Raw genomic sequence first — 17,094 nt, 5'->3', positions numbered from 1 at the left:
ATGATAGATATTTGATTGGAAAGAACGAGCAAATCATACCAGAATACCTGCCAACCACCCACATGCCAGGAGTGGGAGAAGCAATAATGTACTGAGAGAGAGAGAGAGGGAAAGAGGAAGACTGTTACCGTGCACAAAAATAAAAATGTATCTCTCTGTCCTTTCATTCTTTCAGTTTCTTGGCAAAGAGAGGAGTGAAGGAGGAGATCCAGACTTTCGATGCCAGGAAAATTTCACCAGAGATCAGGAAGAGTGTGGAAGAGTTGCTAAAGAAGAACAAAGATTCTTTTGATCCAAAGGTAACTCATTAAGTCATGTCTGGGATTCTGTTCTCTTGGGAGAGACTTAAAGGAATATGAGTAGGGTGTGGTATGATTCTTCTACTTCCTGTCAGTATCCTCGACTTACTATTGTCATCGTCACTTCCTGGTGAAAAATTGATGCGACTTTTATAATATACTGACTCTATTATACTGATGTGCTTCTCTTCACACCAATTCTATTATATTGAAAGAAGGAAAAAAGCGTTGAAATAGCATTCACCAAAGTCAGGGAAAAACTCAGGCTTGCCAAAAAAGGAGGATACCTTTCTTTTAAATACATGACATGACAATCAATTTAAAAACCCTCATATTTCACACAACACTCAATAATGCTACCTCAGACTCACCCAAGCTGCTTGCAGATTTAACAGACGTCAAGACAATCTGGTTTCCAACATTTTTCTCCTAGTAGTTGCAGGGCTATAGTTCAAGTTTTAAATTTTCTATTAATTGAAAATACAAACAACAAAAATTAAGAGACAATACCATAACGATAGCATTCATAGAAGGGTGTTCTCATTCTTTACTACTTCTTGTGTTTTATTGATCCATGATGCACTAATCTATTAGCTTTGGTTATTCATTTTGACATCTTTCTCAGTTACTGATATTTCTTGTGTTTGTGTCCATGTCTGTATAGAGTGCCAAGCGAGCATCACAGGCAGCTGAGCCCCTAGCAGCATGGGTTCGAGCCAACGTCCAGTACTCTTATGTCCTGGAGAAGATAGAGCCCTTGGAGCAGGAACAGAATGATCTCAGAAGGTTAGAGCATGTGTCAGAATATGTGGCAGATATCATGTAGTGCATGTGTCCCTAAATGTGACAGCTGTCATGTTGTGTATATGTCACTAAATTTAGCAGCTGTCACACACGTGTCTACCATTAAATGTGGAAGCTGTCATATCATACGTGTGTCTGTCATTAGATGTGGCAGCTGTCACGCTGTGCATGACTGTCCTTAAATGTATCATACACGTGTCTGTCGTTAGATTTGACAGCTGACATGCTGTGCATGTCTGTCACTGAATGTGGCAGCTGTCGTATCGTAAGTGTATCTGAAATTAGATGTGGCAGCTCTCGTGCTGAGCATGTCTGTCACTAAATATATGTTACGTGTGTCTATTGTTATATAATATGCCAGTTGTCATGTTGTTCCTAAAGTTATGTGGCAGTTAACATGTTGTGTATGCAAGTATATTTTTAGGAAAATTATCCTTCTGAGCAAAGAAAAAGATAATCTCATCTATAGAAAAGTTGTCCTTCTGAGCAGCTGCACTCTTGGCCCACCATAGAAACTGCATCTTCCCTTAACACTCAATGGCAACAGAGGATGAAAAAAGTAAAAGTAACTTATATCCTTTTAAGCAAAGAAAAAGATAATCATACTTCAATAAAATTTATCTTTCTGACCAATTTTGTAGCAGGAACGGTAAAATACAACTGTCACAACCCACTGCATCCTCAATTTGGGTCAGTCAAGCTAGACTAACGTAATATGTTGTAACTGCAGTCATCATACCATAGAAATAGGAATTTGTTTTGATTTCTTTCTACTGTCTGTTACAGAAACTTAGAGAAGGCTGAGTCTCGCATGGCAAAGTTGAGCCAGGCCCTTGGGGAAGTGGATCGTAAAGTGGCACAACTGCGTACTCGCTTTGAGAACTTGACGAAGGAAGCGGCAGAGCTGAAGATCAAGCTAGACAAAGAGAATGAGACCATCGATGCGGCAGAAACTCTTGTGTCGAAATTGGAGGGAGAATACCAGCGCTGGAACCAACAGGCATGTGTTGGTTGGGGTGTTCATGCCGAGATCTGTGCTTGTGTTTGTATGTATGGGGGAGGGGGGGGGGGCAAGGAGTGGAGAAGAGGATACCAGCCCTAGAACAAACAAGTATGTACAGTTATTTGTGTACATTGTCAGATGTGTGTGTGCGCTTGCACACATGCTTGTGTGTATATGTGTGAGTGTGTGTTTGTGCATGCATGTGTGTGTGTGTGTGTGTGTGTATGTATATATATATACATATATATATGAATGTGTGTGTGTATGTGTGCCAGCCTACAACTTTCCTAGGTACTAAAGTCTGCTGGAAGGCCTGGTCTAAGTGTTGTTCATAGGGATGTAAAACATTCACATCTGTTTCATCCCTCTGTGTGTTCCCACCAGGTTGGTGAGCTGTCTGCTGAGCTCCAAACCCTGCCCAAACGTGCTCTCCTGGCGGCCGCCTTCATTGCCTATCTGTCGGCCGCGCCTGAGGACCAGAGGAGGGACTATCTGCGACAGTGGCGAGATACCATCGGCGTCGACCGCTTCGACTTGAGACGCTTCCTGTCTACGGAGAGTGAGCAGCTCATCTGGAAGGGGGAGGGGCTGCCCTCAGACGATCTCTCTATGGAGAATGCTTTGGTCATCTTACAGGTGGGTTATTTCCCTTCTCTCCTATCTGTCATACCGCAGTCATCTCCTTTCTCTCTGGCATGCTGTACTTCTGTTGTGTGTGTCTATATCTAACTCAGTAATCTCCCTTTTGTCTGACATCTGATGACTCAGTCATCTCCCTTCTGTCTGGCATGCTGTACCTCTGTTGTGTATGTGTCAACAAACAGACAACTTATGCCTCAGACATCTCCTTTCTGATTGGCATGCTGAACCTGTGTTGTTTGTGTCTACACAAAGGCATTTCTTGTTTCGGTTACATTTATGAAGATTCAAAACAAAAGGAAGTAAGTGCTCTGTAAATGAATAAAAAGCATCACTTATTTCTATGATGGGATAAGATATAGTATATAGTAATTTTCCACATATAAAAAGAAAAGGTTAGCCATCCTCCAACATGTCTTTGTAATTTTTTGGTGGTGTAGAAGCACCTTTTCCCTTCAAATGTGCTTTTTTTTTTTTTTTTTTTTTTTTTAATAACTCCGTAATTTCTCAAGATTAAAGAGATAGAATCGCAGAATGTAACATTTTCCTTCTGTTGTTGTCTGCATTTCGAACATTAGTTACTATCCAGTTACAAATTCCTGTGATGTTTTTGTTCTGGGCATAGACAGATTTTGTGATGATGTGTTCATTAATCTTTGGACTACCAGTGGAGTATACTGTGTGCACTATAGTGTGCCGTTGGCATTGTGTAAGTTTGTGGTGTATGTGTCGTGACTCAATGAAACACGCAAAAAACAGAACACTCTTTATACACCATGCTGTCTCAAAACATACCACAAATACCACTGTATCTTGGAACATATAGCAAACAAACACCACACAGAAAACACCACTGGTTTGGAACATATTGTAGCAAACATCACATTGCCCAGGAGCATACAGCAAATGCCATACACACCTGCAGGGGCACCAACTGGTGTGTATAGGAAGTAGCTTTGTCCAGCACACTCTCTTGGAGTTTACGAGACATAACAAACACTAAACATATAGCTCTGTGCAACACTCTCTTTGCTTGTCTCCCTATATGTCTTACCTTTGACCTGAAATTGCAGCACAATGTGTCTGCCTTACTTTCTCCCACCCTCTGACTTTCCAACACAACATTTCTATCCCCTCTCCGCCCGCCCCTTCGAGAAAAAAAAAATCCCCTTTCAACCCTTTCAGTCTGTTGACCTCCTCTGTTGAGCTGGACATGACATTTCTCTATGACATTGACCCCGATCAATGTCATCTTTGAAGAGTGCTGGCCTTCTCTAACCCCTGACCCTTTGTTGCATGGCCAAACGTTTAAAAAGTCAGTTGGTTGAGATTCTAGTTTGGTCTGTTGTCTTCTCTGTCCTTTCCTCTAATGTGATGCTTGTTAACATAGTTCTCCTGGAGGAATGTATCTTGTGTAGCACTGACTTCTTGTATGTTGGCGAAAGTAAACTTGGAACCCCCCTCCTATTCAGACTGACTTGACTTAAATTAGTACACAGATGCGGGGTCATCATGGGGGTCTCAGTGGGGTTAGTGCTATGTCTTACAGGAATAGGAAACAGCTGGCTATGATCGTCGATGTGCTTATCTTTATTCTACCTGACTAGTTAGGAAAGAGATATGTTGTCCCCTGACCTTTTATCTACTCCCTGTATATCTGACCTCTGACCCCCCCCCCTGCCCCCCTTACAGCGTAGGATAGCGTTATGATGTCCATCTCTGACCTTCTTCCCTTATTAGATAGGATAGACATACATGCACATATAATATGCTGTGCCCTGTATTCCCACCCCCGCCAAGCTTAATGACAGAACTGGTGGATAAAACACAGCAATGCAATGAGGCTTGCACAAAATACCCTTTGTTTATTTGTTTGTATGGGTGTATGTTGTATATCATGTGTGCCCATGATAAATATATGACATGTCCTTGTTCTCTGCGCATGCCCAGATACACGATATTCCTGTCGGGGTAAGATCTATTGTACACTATTTGCTGTGGCCTTCACTGTGTCCTGCCTTCCCCCAACCCCCCAAAACCCAACAACGACGACGTCCCAGCACAACAAAACAACCTTGCACCCACCTCCATTACCTTTTATGTTGCCTTCTTCTTGCTTTCGATTGTTGGCTTTGGAAGTTTCCTTTTGTTTTGTTTGTGAGGCAGCGCAATTTGGCGAGTCACTTGTCGCGTTTAGTCATTTCCCAGATGCTGGGCAAAGTTCAATATTATCTACCCCCCCCCTCTTTTTTTTCTCCAAATATACATACATGTGAGCTAGCAATTATCAATTCCCATTCTTTAATTGACCCAAATATAAGCTTATGAAGGTGGGTTTTTTCCTAATCTAGGTTTTACTGAGTGGAAGTCCATTTCTATTTTTATTTCTAAACTTTTCCGTGATTTGCTCCAAAATGTCTTTTTCATGCTTTCCAACTTCAATCAACATAAAGTCTAACTTTTGATCTAAAACAGTAATATTAGTATCTATTGTGCCAACGTGTAACTTGTGGAAAGACATTTCTTTTGATAACGGTACCCATGATTATAATTGTACCAGCATGTATATTGTAAGAAAGATATTTCACCTGATGCTACTTAATTCATGTATCAAACCACGACAAGCGACTCAGTTCATTACGCTGCCACACATATTCATCATCATTTGACGCTGGTGGTTTTATAAGTTCGTCTCGGAGTTTAATGGTAAACTTTTTTTTCATGCATGTTTATGACTGGGATTTTGGGGGGGGGGTTATTGTTTGTTGGGGGGGGGGGTTGGGGTTTTTTTTTGGGGGGGTGGGGGAAACATTTCTGGTTGTGGCTTATTATCAGACTGAAGAGAAAACAATGTGGGAATGAAATTATGAGAATACTGGGCGAAAGAAAATATTTTTCGGGTGGACGAGGAAAACTCCAGTCCAGTCAAGTTATGTCAAAAAGTTGTGTTACAGTGACCTGCGTCTCTGTTGTAGTGGTTTAGACCTTTGTCGTCATACTCAGGGGACCTTAGTTCAATTCCCAAGATGTGAGAAATTCTATCCAGTCGTTCAGTATTTCTGTTGAGACATGTATCCCTCTCAGCGCGGGTTGGCCTTGACAAGCATAGTTGAAGTCCACCACCTAAATGATGTAAACTTTGTCAATGGGGGAGTTTAAAACATCAAAGAAGAAGATCAATTGTAGTATACGAGTCAGATATTAAACTGAAACAAACCCATGATATCTATTTTGATGTTTTTCCGTGATCATAAGAAATTTAGCCATTAAATTGTATCTTGGGATAGACATATATAAAAAGTGAACAAACGTTATGTGTTTGAGTGAATTTGTTTCTGAATTTTCAGCATACATGTATTTCATGTTCACTCTTAGCAAAAGGCTATCATTGTTTGTCATCAAACTGTTTTATTAGATGTGTGTAAAGTGGTAATTACATGTACTTTTTTGCAGGATTTATTTTTCTTCTTTTGTATATTTTTGGGAGCTGATTTAACTCCTTTCATATTATTGTCAATGCCATGGTTTTTTCTTTTACTTTTATCATTCAAGGGGATTGTCTCTCTGCTATTTTTTTTGTTCATCTGTTTGATGGCTGTTTGCAGGCTTGACAAAACTTGGTGTTGGATTTGAACTTGAAGAAAATTTTAATTTATCGGTGTTAGGCTGATTTCTGAAAATTTGTCTTTGTGGAAACAGGTTGTGTGTATTTTGGCTTGGCTTGGGTAATACGTCATCTTAAATTAAGATAAGATAAGATAAGATATACTCTGTTGATCTCCTCATGGGAGAAATTGACAGTGTGCTTTCTTCAGCTTTCAAAGTGCTAAATACAGATAGCATCACATTGATACAAATACAAATACTCCTGACAATTTACATGTTCCGATCCTACATGTATGGAAAAGCCACATTGTGTCTTAAGTTGTGTACAACAGTAACCCCCCACCACCCCACCCTGTCTGTCGTCCTAATCTCTCCTTCTTTTTTTGTCTTTGTTACTCTCTTGTAACACTTAAAATCTTCAACACTGGTATATAGTCTTATTGTGTCGCAAGGGATGTAAAACTCTTACTAAAACTAAATCCACCCGGTGCACAACAGCACCCCCCCCCCCCTCCACACACACACACCCCCACCCCACCCCTTAGAATGTTTGCCACATATATAGTCACCACCAGGTTGCATGCACCACGCATATTAAGATTAACAGTTTACCTTCTGGTGAACATTGTTGTTTGAATCGAGACTGGAGAATTATCTTGAACACCATAAACATACTTATACAGTCTTACATCACAAACATAATTTGTAGGAGGGAAAACTCAGCTTTAGTGTTGGGGCAACTTGTCAGTTTTATGGATGTTTAGTCATTTTAGGTGTTTTTCTTATGCTCCTGAAGGTTTTGTTATCTATGCTGTCATAGGTTTTCATAGAATGATTGTTGAGAGATCTTATAGAATTATTATTTCTTGGGAACCTATACGAATAAAATGATTTCGTTACTTATTGTTCCTCCTCCCCCCCCCCCCCCCACCCTTGTACACAGATGAAATATTTGATCTCAAAATGTGTAGTGACCATTAATTTTTGAACTCCTTTTATTGAGTTTTTTCTTCCACAGCACTTAGATTGTGAATCAGATGATTAGCTCTTTTTTTTTTTTTTTTTTAATATAACATATTTATCACTCTGCCCTTCATCTGTCTGTCTTACTTTTTCCCCTTACCTTAAATAGTCATTATGGTTTTGATGTATTTGCTGTATCTAGAAAACTACATCTGCAGCACATAATTTGTCATTTTAATGTCACTTATGTACTTGCCTGTTTCTACAGCAAATCTACATCTGCTGCTCATGAACACTCATTATAATGTTAATGTATTTCTTTGGATCTGCAATAAAACTACGTCTGCCGTGTATTAATAGTTTTTATTATATTAATGTGCATTTGTACTTCTATGTATCTACAATGAAACTAAGTGTACATCTGTCGAACATATTGTGGTAATGTGCATATTTATTCTACGTCTTTGTATCCACAATAAAACTACATTTGCCATACATAAATAGTCTTTATCATGTGAATGAAGTTCTACATGTCTCTACAAAAATTTTAACCTGCCTCCCACAGAGCTCCCTACGACCTTTTCTGGTGGACCCATCGTCAAGGGCAACAGAGTGGCTCAAAGTTCACCTGAAGGAACAGCGGTTGGAAGTTGTCAACCAACAGGTGATGTATTGTCTACCTGTAGGCTCTACCTTGCTTGTTTTGTATATCAGTTCTTGTGTGTGGGCAGTATATCATTTGCGTCACGATGCAGTGGAATCAGGCGCTTGTCAATTTTTGGACATATGGAGATATTGGTATCATCTTCAAGGCTGTTCATTTACCTTTCTTTGAATGAAAAAAATATCCATTGATCTTGAATAGAAGTCGAGATATTTGCGATTGAAGGAGGTGGGGTCGCCTGGTTTCAGAAGTAAAATTGGCAAGAAAATGGCGGCCAAAGTTTGATGACTTCCATAGCTTAAGACTCCTTGGAAATTGCAAATTTACATTTTTTTGTGCCTTTAATCAGCGTTTTTCCATATAATCCACACATAGAAGTGTTTTTGAACAGACATACAAGGTACTGAGCCAAAAAACAAAAATTCCCAAAAAATTTCCAAACTGGCTGAAAAATGCCGTTTGCTCAGATTTCATTATTTTGACAAGCGCCTGATTTCACCACGCTGCCTCAAACAATTAGGCACGTTGAAGTATCAGGCTTGTTTGACCCTGCCTGTCAGGGCCAACCTAGGCTGAGAAGGATACACAATCTCTGCAGACGGATAAAGATACACAATTAAATAACTTCCCCACTGGAAATTGAATTTATGTCTTATGCATTAAATAGTGAAGAGCCTAACAATTTGCCCCAGATGCTAATGTGGTTTTTGTTAATCTGTGGATGTCTGTATATGAGAGTGTATACGTTTGTGCTAGGGTGAGTGTTTGAATCATGTATGTGTGTGTGATTGCCCGACATATATACACAAGTAGTCTAAAACTACATTTTTTCATCTGCTCTGTGAGTTCAGGATGCCAACTTCAGCACAGCTCTGGAGCTGGCTGTTCGCTTTGGCAAGACGCTGATCATACAGGAAGTGGATGGTGTGGAGCCTGTGCTGTTCCCGCTGCTGCGTGGTGACCTCACTGCTCAAGGTTTGTGCATAGGAGCAGGGAGATGAATAATAAAAAGAAGAATGATAATAAGAACAAAAAAAATTAGATTGATGAGAGGAGCAATGATAGTAAGAACAGGAAGAAGATTGATAATAATAAGAAGAAGAAGAAGAATGGTAGTAAGATCAGGAAGAAGAATGATAATAATAATGAGAAGAAGAATGATAGTAAGAACAGGAAGAAGAATGATGGTAATGATTATGACATTCAAATATTTTCTATTTTATGCAATGTGTAGCCTAACAGGATACCCCATTTCCATGCTCCAGGCCCTCGCTATGTGGTGCAGATTGGAGAGAAGACCATTGACTACAATGAAGAGTTCCGACTGTTTCTGACCACAAGGAACCCGAACCCCGAGATCCCACCAGATGCAGCAGCCATCATCACCGAGGTCAACTTTACCACCACACGGGCCGGACTCACAGGACAGGTCAGTCAGTGCAAAGTCACGTTGTGTTATTTTGTCAGAGGTTTCCAACGTCAAGGGACACCCCTTAAGCTATTTTTTTAACGACGCTGAAGGTTATTTTGGCACTATCATTACAATTCTCAAGTAGGAAAGGGATAAAAGAAATGCCAATGAAAGTTGCTCAAATTTGATGTTTCAAATTTCAGCAATAAAACCCTGATAACACAAACTTCTCAGAACCAGAGAATTCATGTTAGGTAGATTTCGTGCAGAAGGAAGTTGCAATGGAAAGATTTGAATTCCTTTCATATTAACAGCAATTTCATGTTAAACGGTTTTATGGTAAACAAAGTCTAGCTTCAAACTTATACCCTACACTGTATCTGTCCCAACAGCTTCTAGCTAACACCCTACAGCATGAGAAGCCAGAGCTGGAGGTTCGCAAGACGGAACTTCTCAAACAGGAAGAGGATCTCAAGATACAGCTGGCTAAGCTGGAGTCCAGTCTGCTTCAGGTCAGTCTCCCCTATATAAGGACCGTCGGTCTTCATGAGGGGATGGTCAGTCTCCCCTATATAGGGATGGTCGGTCTCCATGAGGGGATGGTCAGTCTCCCCTATATAGTGACCGTCGGTCTCCATGAGGGGATGGTCAGTCTCCCCTATATAGGGACCGTCGGTCTCCATGAGGGTATGGTCAGTCTCCCCTATATAGAGATGGTCGGTCTCCATGAGGGGATGGTCAGTCTCCCCTATATAAGGACCGTCGGTCTCCATGAGGGGATGGTCAGTCTCTCCTATATAGGGACCGTCGGTCTCCATGAGGGGATGGTCAGTCTCCCCTATATAGGAACCATTGGTCTCCATGAGGGGATGGTCAGTCTCCCCTATATAGGGATGGTCGGTCTCCATGAGGGGATGGTCAGTCTCCCCTATATAGGGACCGTCGGTCTTCATGAGGGGATGGTCAGTCACAGTGTAGAGGATTGGTCAGTCTCAATGTTTGGCCATTGGAAAGACCCTGTACAATACCCATTTTCCTTTAAATTAGAGGACAGATAATATAGATTGTATTGATAAAAATGTTTTATCAAATGAAAAGGGCGTAAAGAAAATTTGGCTTTATCGATCCTTGTGATATTTAATTACAGTAGAGGATTATACATCATGCTTACTTAAATGCATACATTATGACTAGTCAAATAGAACATAGTATCACACCAGTGAGAGGTATACATAATTCATACTTAATTTCATATGTTCCAATGTATCACGAAAGACATAACCTCACACTGTTGAGTATATCTATCGACAATCCGACCAAAAATATACCCTGCTGGTACTTTTCACTCAGCTGAATGTTTTTAGGCTCGTCTTATTGTATCTGTGTCAAGGACACTCCACCAGCTCTGCACAGTTGTGTGCAGTGAACATGACTTTGATTCACAAGCGGCAAAGTTTTTTATTCAGTAATTCCATCCGTCTACTTAGATGCTGTATCCCATTTTGCCTGGGTTGGCCCTGATTCATCATCGTCATTGTCTTTCTCACCCTGAATCAAGGTATAGGCCACGAACAAACACTTTCCACCTTTCCCTATCCTGGGCTAGCTTGTTGATGCTATTCCATGTCTCCCCACTTTTCTGTACATCAATTTCTGTGACTCTTGTCGAGGTTCCACATGGTCTACCCCTTGATCTTTTACACTGTGGATTCCAACCCAACACTTTTCTTGTTATGCAGCTGCCTGACTTCCTGAGAGTATGTCCAATCCATCACTACTGCCTTCTTCCCACCTCATCTCTGACTGGGCTCTGTCTTGTTTGCCTTAACACTTCCTCGTGGTGACCCTGATTAGCAAGGTCAATATAGCCTGCGTCTTACATGATACAGATTATATTGATGAGGGCATAAAACATCTACAAGCATTACTGTATTATTTTAAAGTTTTGAAATGCCCTGTCTCTCACACCTTTATGTGTGTGTGTTTTTCCTCCCCAGGAGCTGGCCAATGCTAAGGGCAACATTCTGGAGAACAAAGAACTCTTGGACTCTCTCAATCAGACTAAGGCCAGCAGCATCACCATCTCAGAGTCTCTCACGGAGTCGGTGCGCCTGCAGGCCTCTCTGGACCAGGAGCGCAACACTTACCTCCCCCTGGCGGAGAGCGGCAGCTGCTTGTACTTCGTCATCTCTGACCTGGCTAAGATCAACAACATGTACCGGTTCTCCCTGGCCGCCTTCCTCAGGCTGTTCCAGAGGGCACTGCTCCATAAACATGTGAGATGTCTACTGTATGTGTATGTGTGTGTATATGTGTGTGTGTCTTGGTGTGTGTGTGTGTGTGAGTGCGTGCGTGTGCATGCAAGCAAACATGTGTATATGTGTTTATATGTGTTTGTGTCTGTGTTTGTCTTTCTTTGTATCTGTGTCTGTCTCTCACAAACATGTGAGATGTCTACTGTATAATATGTACTTTATCGTCCCTTCCCTGCCCCCCTCCCCCCCCCCACACACACACACTTACAAATTCGCTTACTCCCCCTCTATGTGCACATACACACAGAGACAGACACTCATATGCACATACAAACAAACAAGTACAGACTCTTCCAAAAACCATCTCGATTTCCCTACCGCTGACTGATGTGCTGTGATCTCGATGTTCCAGGATGGCAGTGGCACGGAGCTACGTATCAAGACACTGAGCTCCCAGCTTCAGATGCTGGTCTACGAGTACGTCTGTCGGTCACTCTTCAAGGCTGACCGCATGATGTTTGCCATGCATATGGTTCACGGATACCGCCCCGATCTCTTCTCTGAGAACGTGAGTTGTTGCCTTAATTTTTTATGCTTTATCCAAACTTTTCTACATATTTCTATTTTTGTCTTTTGCTACAAAACTGTCTGGATACTCTTCTAAAAAAATTCTAATTGACCCAACTATGAATGCACAGTACCAGATATTTCTATTTTTGTCTGTTGCTACAAAACTGTCTGGATACTTTTCTTAAAATTGTTATTATTGATCCAACTATGAATCCACAATACCATCTCATAAAATCTTCACGGAAAGTCCAGTTTAGCCAAAAATATCTTCAAAACCCTCCATGAGATATTCCATCAAAATGGCAGAGTTTTCTCTTGTTTGATTATACGCAAATCACACAACGACATCTGTTTCGTACAATTTACTTGCAGGAGTGGGAGGCTTTCTCTGGCATGTTAGTGGCAGATGTGAAGGGAGACAGCAGTCGTCTCCCCTCCTGGGTGGACCAGGAAAGACAGTCTGCCATGGCAGCCTTCAAGGTAACCGCAAATTCATCTTTTATTCGTGATCTTTCTTTTTAGTTTAATTCGTGTACTTGGTTCATTTGTTTTCTTCTGCAAGTGTGTTCATTTTTGTTTTCACGAGTCATATATAGTTCCAACCATTATTAACAAATATTTATACGAAAGTTAATGTTTGTAAGAATTTGGGACAGGTTTATAACAGTATGGGGATGGTATAGAAAGGCATAAAATACATAATAGATACATTGTTTCTACTTCGTGGGTTTTCCCCTTTTGTGGGATATTTAAGAAAATATGGTGCTTTTCTCTTCTCTTGGTGGACTGTTTCCAACAGAAATAATTTGCCTTCTCAGTGGTTCAACTGGTGTGCCCTGTTAACACACCAGCTTCCTGCATTGGTACAAAAAATATTATAAAATCTTCGTATAATGCTGAAAGTGCGTCCAATAAGGATAATTTATTGTCACTTCTTACAATTGTTGTTTCCTGTTCATATGCCTCTTCCCCCGTCTGTACCAAGAGATACAGATGAATTTGTCCAAGACAGCCGTCCATTACCGTGGAAAAAAGCGATTGTTTTAAACAGAAGGATGTCTTGGACAGTGTCATTATAATGTAGTAAAAAAAACCACAAGGTGGGAAGTGCTCATTTGTACAGGTGATTGTCTTGGACAGGTGGCCATTAGAACAGATTCAACTGTTCTTTTTTTTCTGGTAATGCTGAAACAGTGTCCAATAAAGCTGATTAATTTACCGTCAGTTCCTACAATTGTTGTTCCCTGTTAACAGTTTATGTCCTGTGTTCCCAGATCAACTTCCCACATTTGTACTGGAGATATTTTTATATTCTAATGATACTAAAACTATGTCCAAAAAAATAAAGATGATTAGTTTTCCATTATGGACTTGTATACAATTGTTGTTCCCTGTTCACAATTCGTGACCCCTGTTCACAATTCATGTCCCCTGTTCACAGACCAACTTCCCTCGTCTGTACCAAGAACTAGACCTGGAGGACTCCGGCCTGTGGTCAAACTTTGCCCGCAGCAGTCAGTGTGAGCAGGAGTTTCCCTCGGCTGTGGAACGCCGCTTGTCTCTGTTCCAGCAGGTCTTGGTGGTTCAGGCAACCAGGCCAGACAGGCTGGTCAGCGCCATGGGGCTGTTTGCTTGTCGGGCGCTTGGTGAGTACAACTGTTGGTGTGTGTGTATGTGTAGTGTGTGTGTGTGTGTGTGTGTGTGTGTGTGTGTGTGTGTGTGTGTGACAATACAGGTGATACGGCAGACAGGCTGGTCTGTGGCATGGGGTTGTTTGCTTGTTGGGCAGTGGTTGACTACAATGTATATATGTTTTTGTTTATGTCTTATATTGTCTTATATATTAATATCTGTTCCTCTTGTTGTTTGTGTGTATATGTGCATGTCCAGGTAGGTGTACGTGTATGTATGTGTATTATTGTTGGGAAATAACAGAAAATCATTAACTCACTGGCTACCCTTCATATTTGTCTTTGACGTACTCTGCGTACCTGCTATTTCAATTTGTTTTCCAAATGATCACTGTAACAAAACTGACTAACATATAGTCACCCAACTTTGCGCACTTATTATGGACATAGTTAAGATTGTAAGAAAACAAACAGAATGCGATTTTATATTCTTTCATCTAATTATTAAAAAACAACAAAAATAGATTCGTAAATTGCCACAATAACAATGGTTGGACCTCAAATTACGACCAGGAACACAAATCAAATGTGAATTGTATGCAACTGAAATTCCTCTTGTTTGAGGCACATTCCCATAGAGAACACAAAAAGGACCAGCGATGGCAACAGTCAGTCCAATTGTCACAGTTTGTTACAGCCAGTAACTAGCCTTCCAGTGATAAACACAGAAACATTGTCCTATGCACAACAGCACTTGGCACTCAGAGCACCAGAGTGCATATCTACCCTTCTTCCGCTCTTTTGGTGCAGAAGTGTTTGTAGTTTCTAAAAGCAGTATCCACGTCACATATGCTGTGGTAATAACGAAAAAAACAACCAATCTCTGAACTCAAAAACAGCAGGGGCTGCAGCAAAGGTAGTCAGTAGAAACAGTACTATGTCCACGTGGTGTTCAGCAGGGGTAGCCAGTGAGGTAACTTTGATTCTGTTTTGGATTTGATGCCTAGAAGGCAAGAGAGAGGAGGCGAGAAGGGGGTGGGTGTTGTTTATGTTAAGAATAATAATAATAATAATAAAAATAATAAATAGCATTTGTATAGCGCATATCCCCACTCAACAGCAGGCTCTATGTGCTTTACACTATATTTTTATTCCAGCAGACCATCATACACTCCGAAACATTCTCAGCTTCCCGGGAAGCATACAGTGCAAGCAGCTGATTAAGCGCTCAAACACTAACAAACTGACAAGATCGTTTGCTGTCTATAGTTAAGTACCCATTCCCACCTGGGTGAAGTGAGGAAAATTGGTGTAAAGTGTCTTTCCCAAGGACACAACGTTGGGCCCTGACTGGATTCGAACCCACGACCTTACGGTTGCGAGTCCGAGAGCCTAACCACTAGGCCACCGACGTTTCATTTTGCTGTTGGGTAGTTACATACGCATCTATTTTCACATAACCACTCACTAGTGTTTGCATATACAACATTTGATAGATCATTCCCGATTGTGTTTCAGGCATGAAAGAGCTGTCTCCTCCATCCGTGAACCTGAAGAAACTGTACACAGAGTCAATCGCAGCCGAACCCATTCTCATCGTTATCTCCACCGGTGCTGACCCCTCACAGGAGCTGCAGGAGCTGGCCACAGAGACAGTGGGCTTTGAGAGGTATCACCAGGTACGCACGTGTTCTTTTTGTATTGAAATGGGAAAGTGAAGAGTTTGTTTATTACGTTAAGTGCAGGTGGTCTTGTATAACAGACTTAGCTATATATTTTACTTTATGTCATATATTGATGGTTAATTGCTCTAGTGGTGTAGATAGTTGGGTTTTTTTATGTTAAACTTGAGAGTTGACAAAAACTGAGCCGCGGGCTCTCGTGGCTTAGAGGTTAAGGTGTTCACCTCTCATTTAAAGGTTCCGGGCTAAAATCCGGGTAGCGACGGAAAAATTTTCTTCTCTAAAATTGTCTCCTTTCACCTCCTTTCCTGCTCTCAAGCAATGTTCTGTCGTCTGATTTCGTCTCCACTTTCTACCTCCTCCCCCTCACCTCCTTTGCCCCCTCCTCTTGGCTTCTGACTCTTTCTGCAGTCTTTCTACTGCTACTCCTTGGCTCCTCCTTTCTGCCGTCTTTCAGCCACACCCCTGATCTTCTGGTAGGAAAGATCTACATCTAGCCTTCTCGGACAAGGGCGAAAAATCTTGGAGGTCCTATGTGCAAGTTGTGCACGATAAAGATCCCTTAGTGGTCTTAAATCGATAAAAGTAGGCTTCGGCCGCCACCTGGGCAAAATTCAAAATTTCCTGCCAACTTAAAATGTTTTATGTGTCCCGCATGTTCATATGACCTGATGCAGTTGTGAGCGCCATAGAACTCATACCCAAAAAACCCCACCAAAAAACCTGATCCCTCAGTACTTTTTTACCATTTGTTGTGCATGCTGTCTCTTAATTTTATTGAGGACTCACAGGTCAACATTGGCAATGGTGTTAGGAGGGGAAAAAATGAGTTGACGTATTTCCTTCCGTTACACAGTTAGAAAATAACACCATCAATATTCATATGTATTAACCCTGAACTAGTTAATTTTACTGTTTTGTGTTAAACCTTTTGTCTGTGGCTATGTCTGTAACCATATCCTTGCAAAATGCTACTGAGGGCTTTGGATACAGCCTTTGTCTCACACATTGAAATCACTTTCAATAAGGCATAACTACTGATATTTCATGGTTGGGAGAGCTTGAAGGTCAGAACTGGAGGGAGGGGGGCAAAAGAATACATAAATGTAAACATGTTCCTTTGAACAGTAGATGACACAACAGTTGTGAATCTTAACCTTCGCTCTCTCTCTCCAGGTGGCCATGGGTCAAGGTCAGTCGGAGCTGGCCATGAAGCTGGTGCGGGAGTGTTCTAAGAATGGAGATTGGTTGTGTCTTAAGAATCTTCACCTGGTCACTGCCTGGCTGCCTATACTGGAGAAGGTCAGATGTCACTGTGTGTGTTGTGGTTATTTTTGTATGAGTTAACAACTCTACTAGGTCCATGCTGGTTATTTCGAAAGTTACAAAAACGGGCTCAGTGGTTTATAAAGAAAAAGAAAGCAGAATGAAGGAAAGTTCACTGAAAAGACACTCTTATGTAAATGTCACTATTGTTTGTGTCAGTATTGATGTGGTTGTCCCTAGTGTGTCGGCCGATACACTGGACTCTCCTGGTTTGATTCCTGGTTCAACTTTGACTCTCAAG

The 17,094-nt window shown here is 41.2% G+C and overlaps 1 protein-coding gene across 1 annotated transcript in view; it reads left to right on the top strand.

Moving 5' to 3' along the window:
* The window catches only part of LOC101859067 (cytoplasmic dynein 2 heavy chain 1), a gene marked incomplete at its 5' end in the record, with an annotated part of 43,239 nt that overhangs the window by 15,209 nt on the left and 10,936 nt on the right, over positions 1–17,094 (top strand). The window contains 15 exon segments of the mRNA XM_013090431.2: positions 176–299; positions 964–1,085; positions 1,890–2,103; positions 2,491–2,742; positions 4,696–4,716; positions 7,880–7,978; positions 8,830–8,953; positions 9,244–9,407; positions 9,782–9,901; positions 11,387–11,665; positions 12,057–12,212; positions 12,587–12,694; positions 13,656–13,860; positions 15,364–15,524; positions 16,704–16,829. Coding sequence (XP_012945885.1) covers positions 176–299; positions 964–1,085; positions 1,890–2,103; positions 2,491–2,742; positions 4,696–4,716; positions 7,880–7,978; positions 8,830–8,953; positions 9,244–9,407; positions 9,782–9,901; positions 11,387–11,665; positions 12,057–12,212; positions 12,587–12,694; positions 13,656–13,860; positions 15,364–15,524; positions 16,704–16,829 — 2,275 coding nt within the window.

Source organism: Aplysia californica, unplaced genomic scaffold (assembly GCF_000002075.1).
Source record: "Aplysia californica isolate F4 #8 unplaced genomic scaffold, AplCal3.0 scaffold01276, whole genome shotgun sequence".
Lineage (NCBI taxonomy): Eukaryota > Metazoa > Mollusca > Gastropoda > Aplysiida > Aplysiidae > Aplysia > Aplysia californica.
Note: the sequence above shows the minus strand (reverse complement) of the source record. Positions and strands in the feature narration are given on the sequence as shown.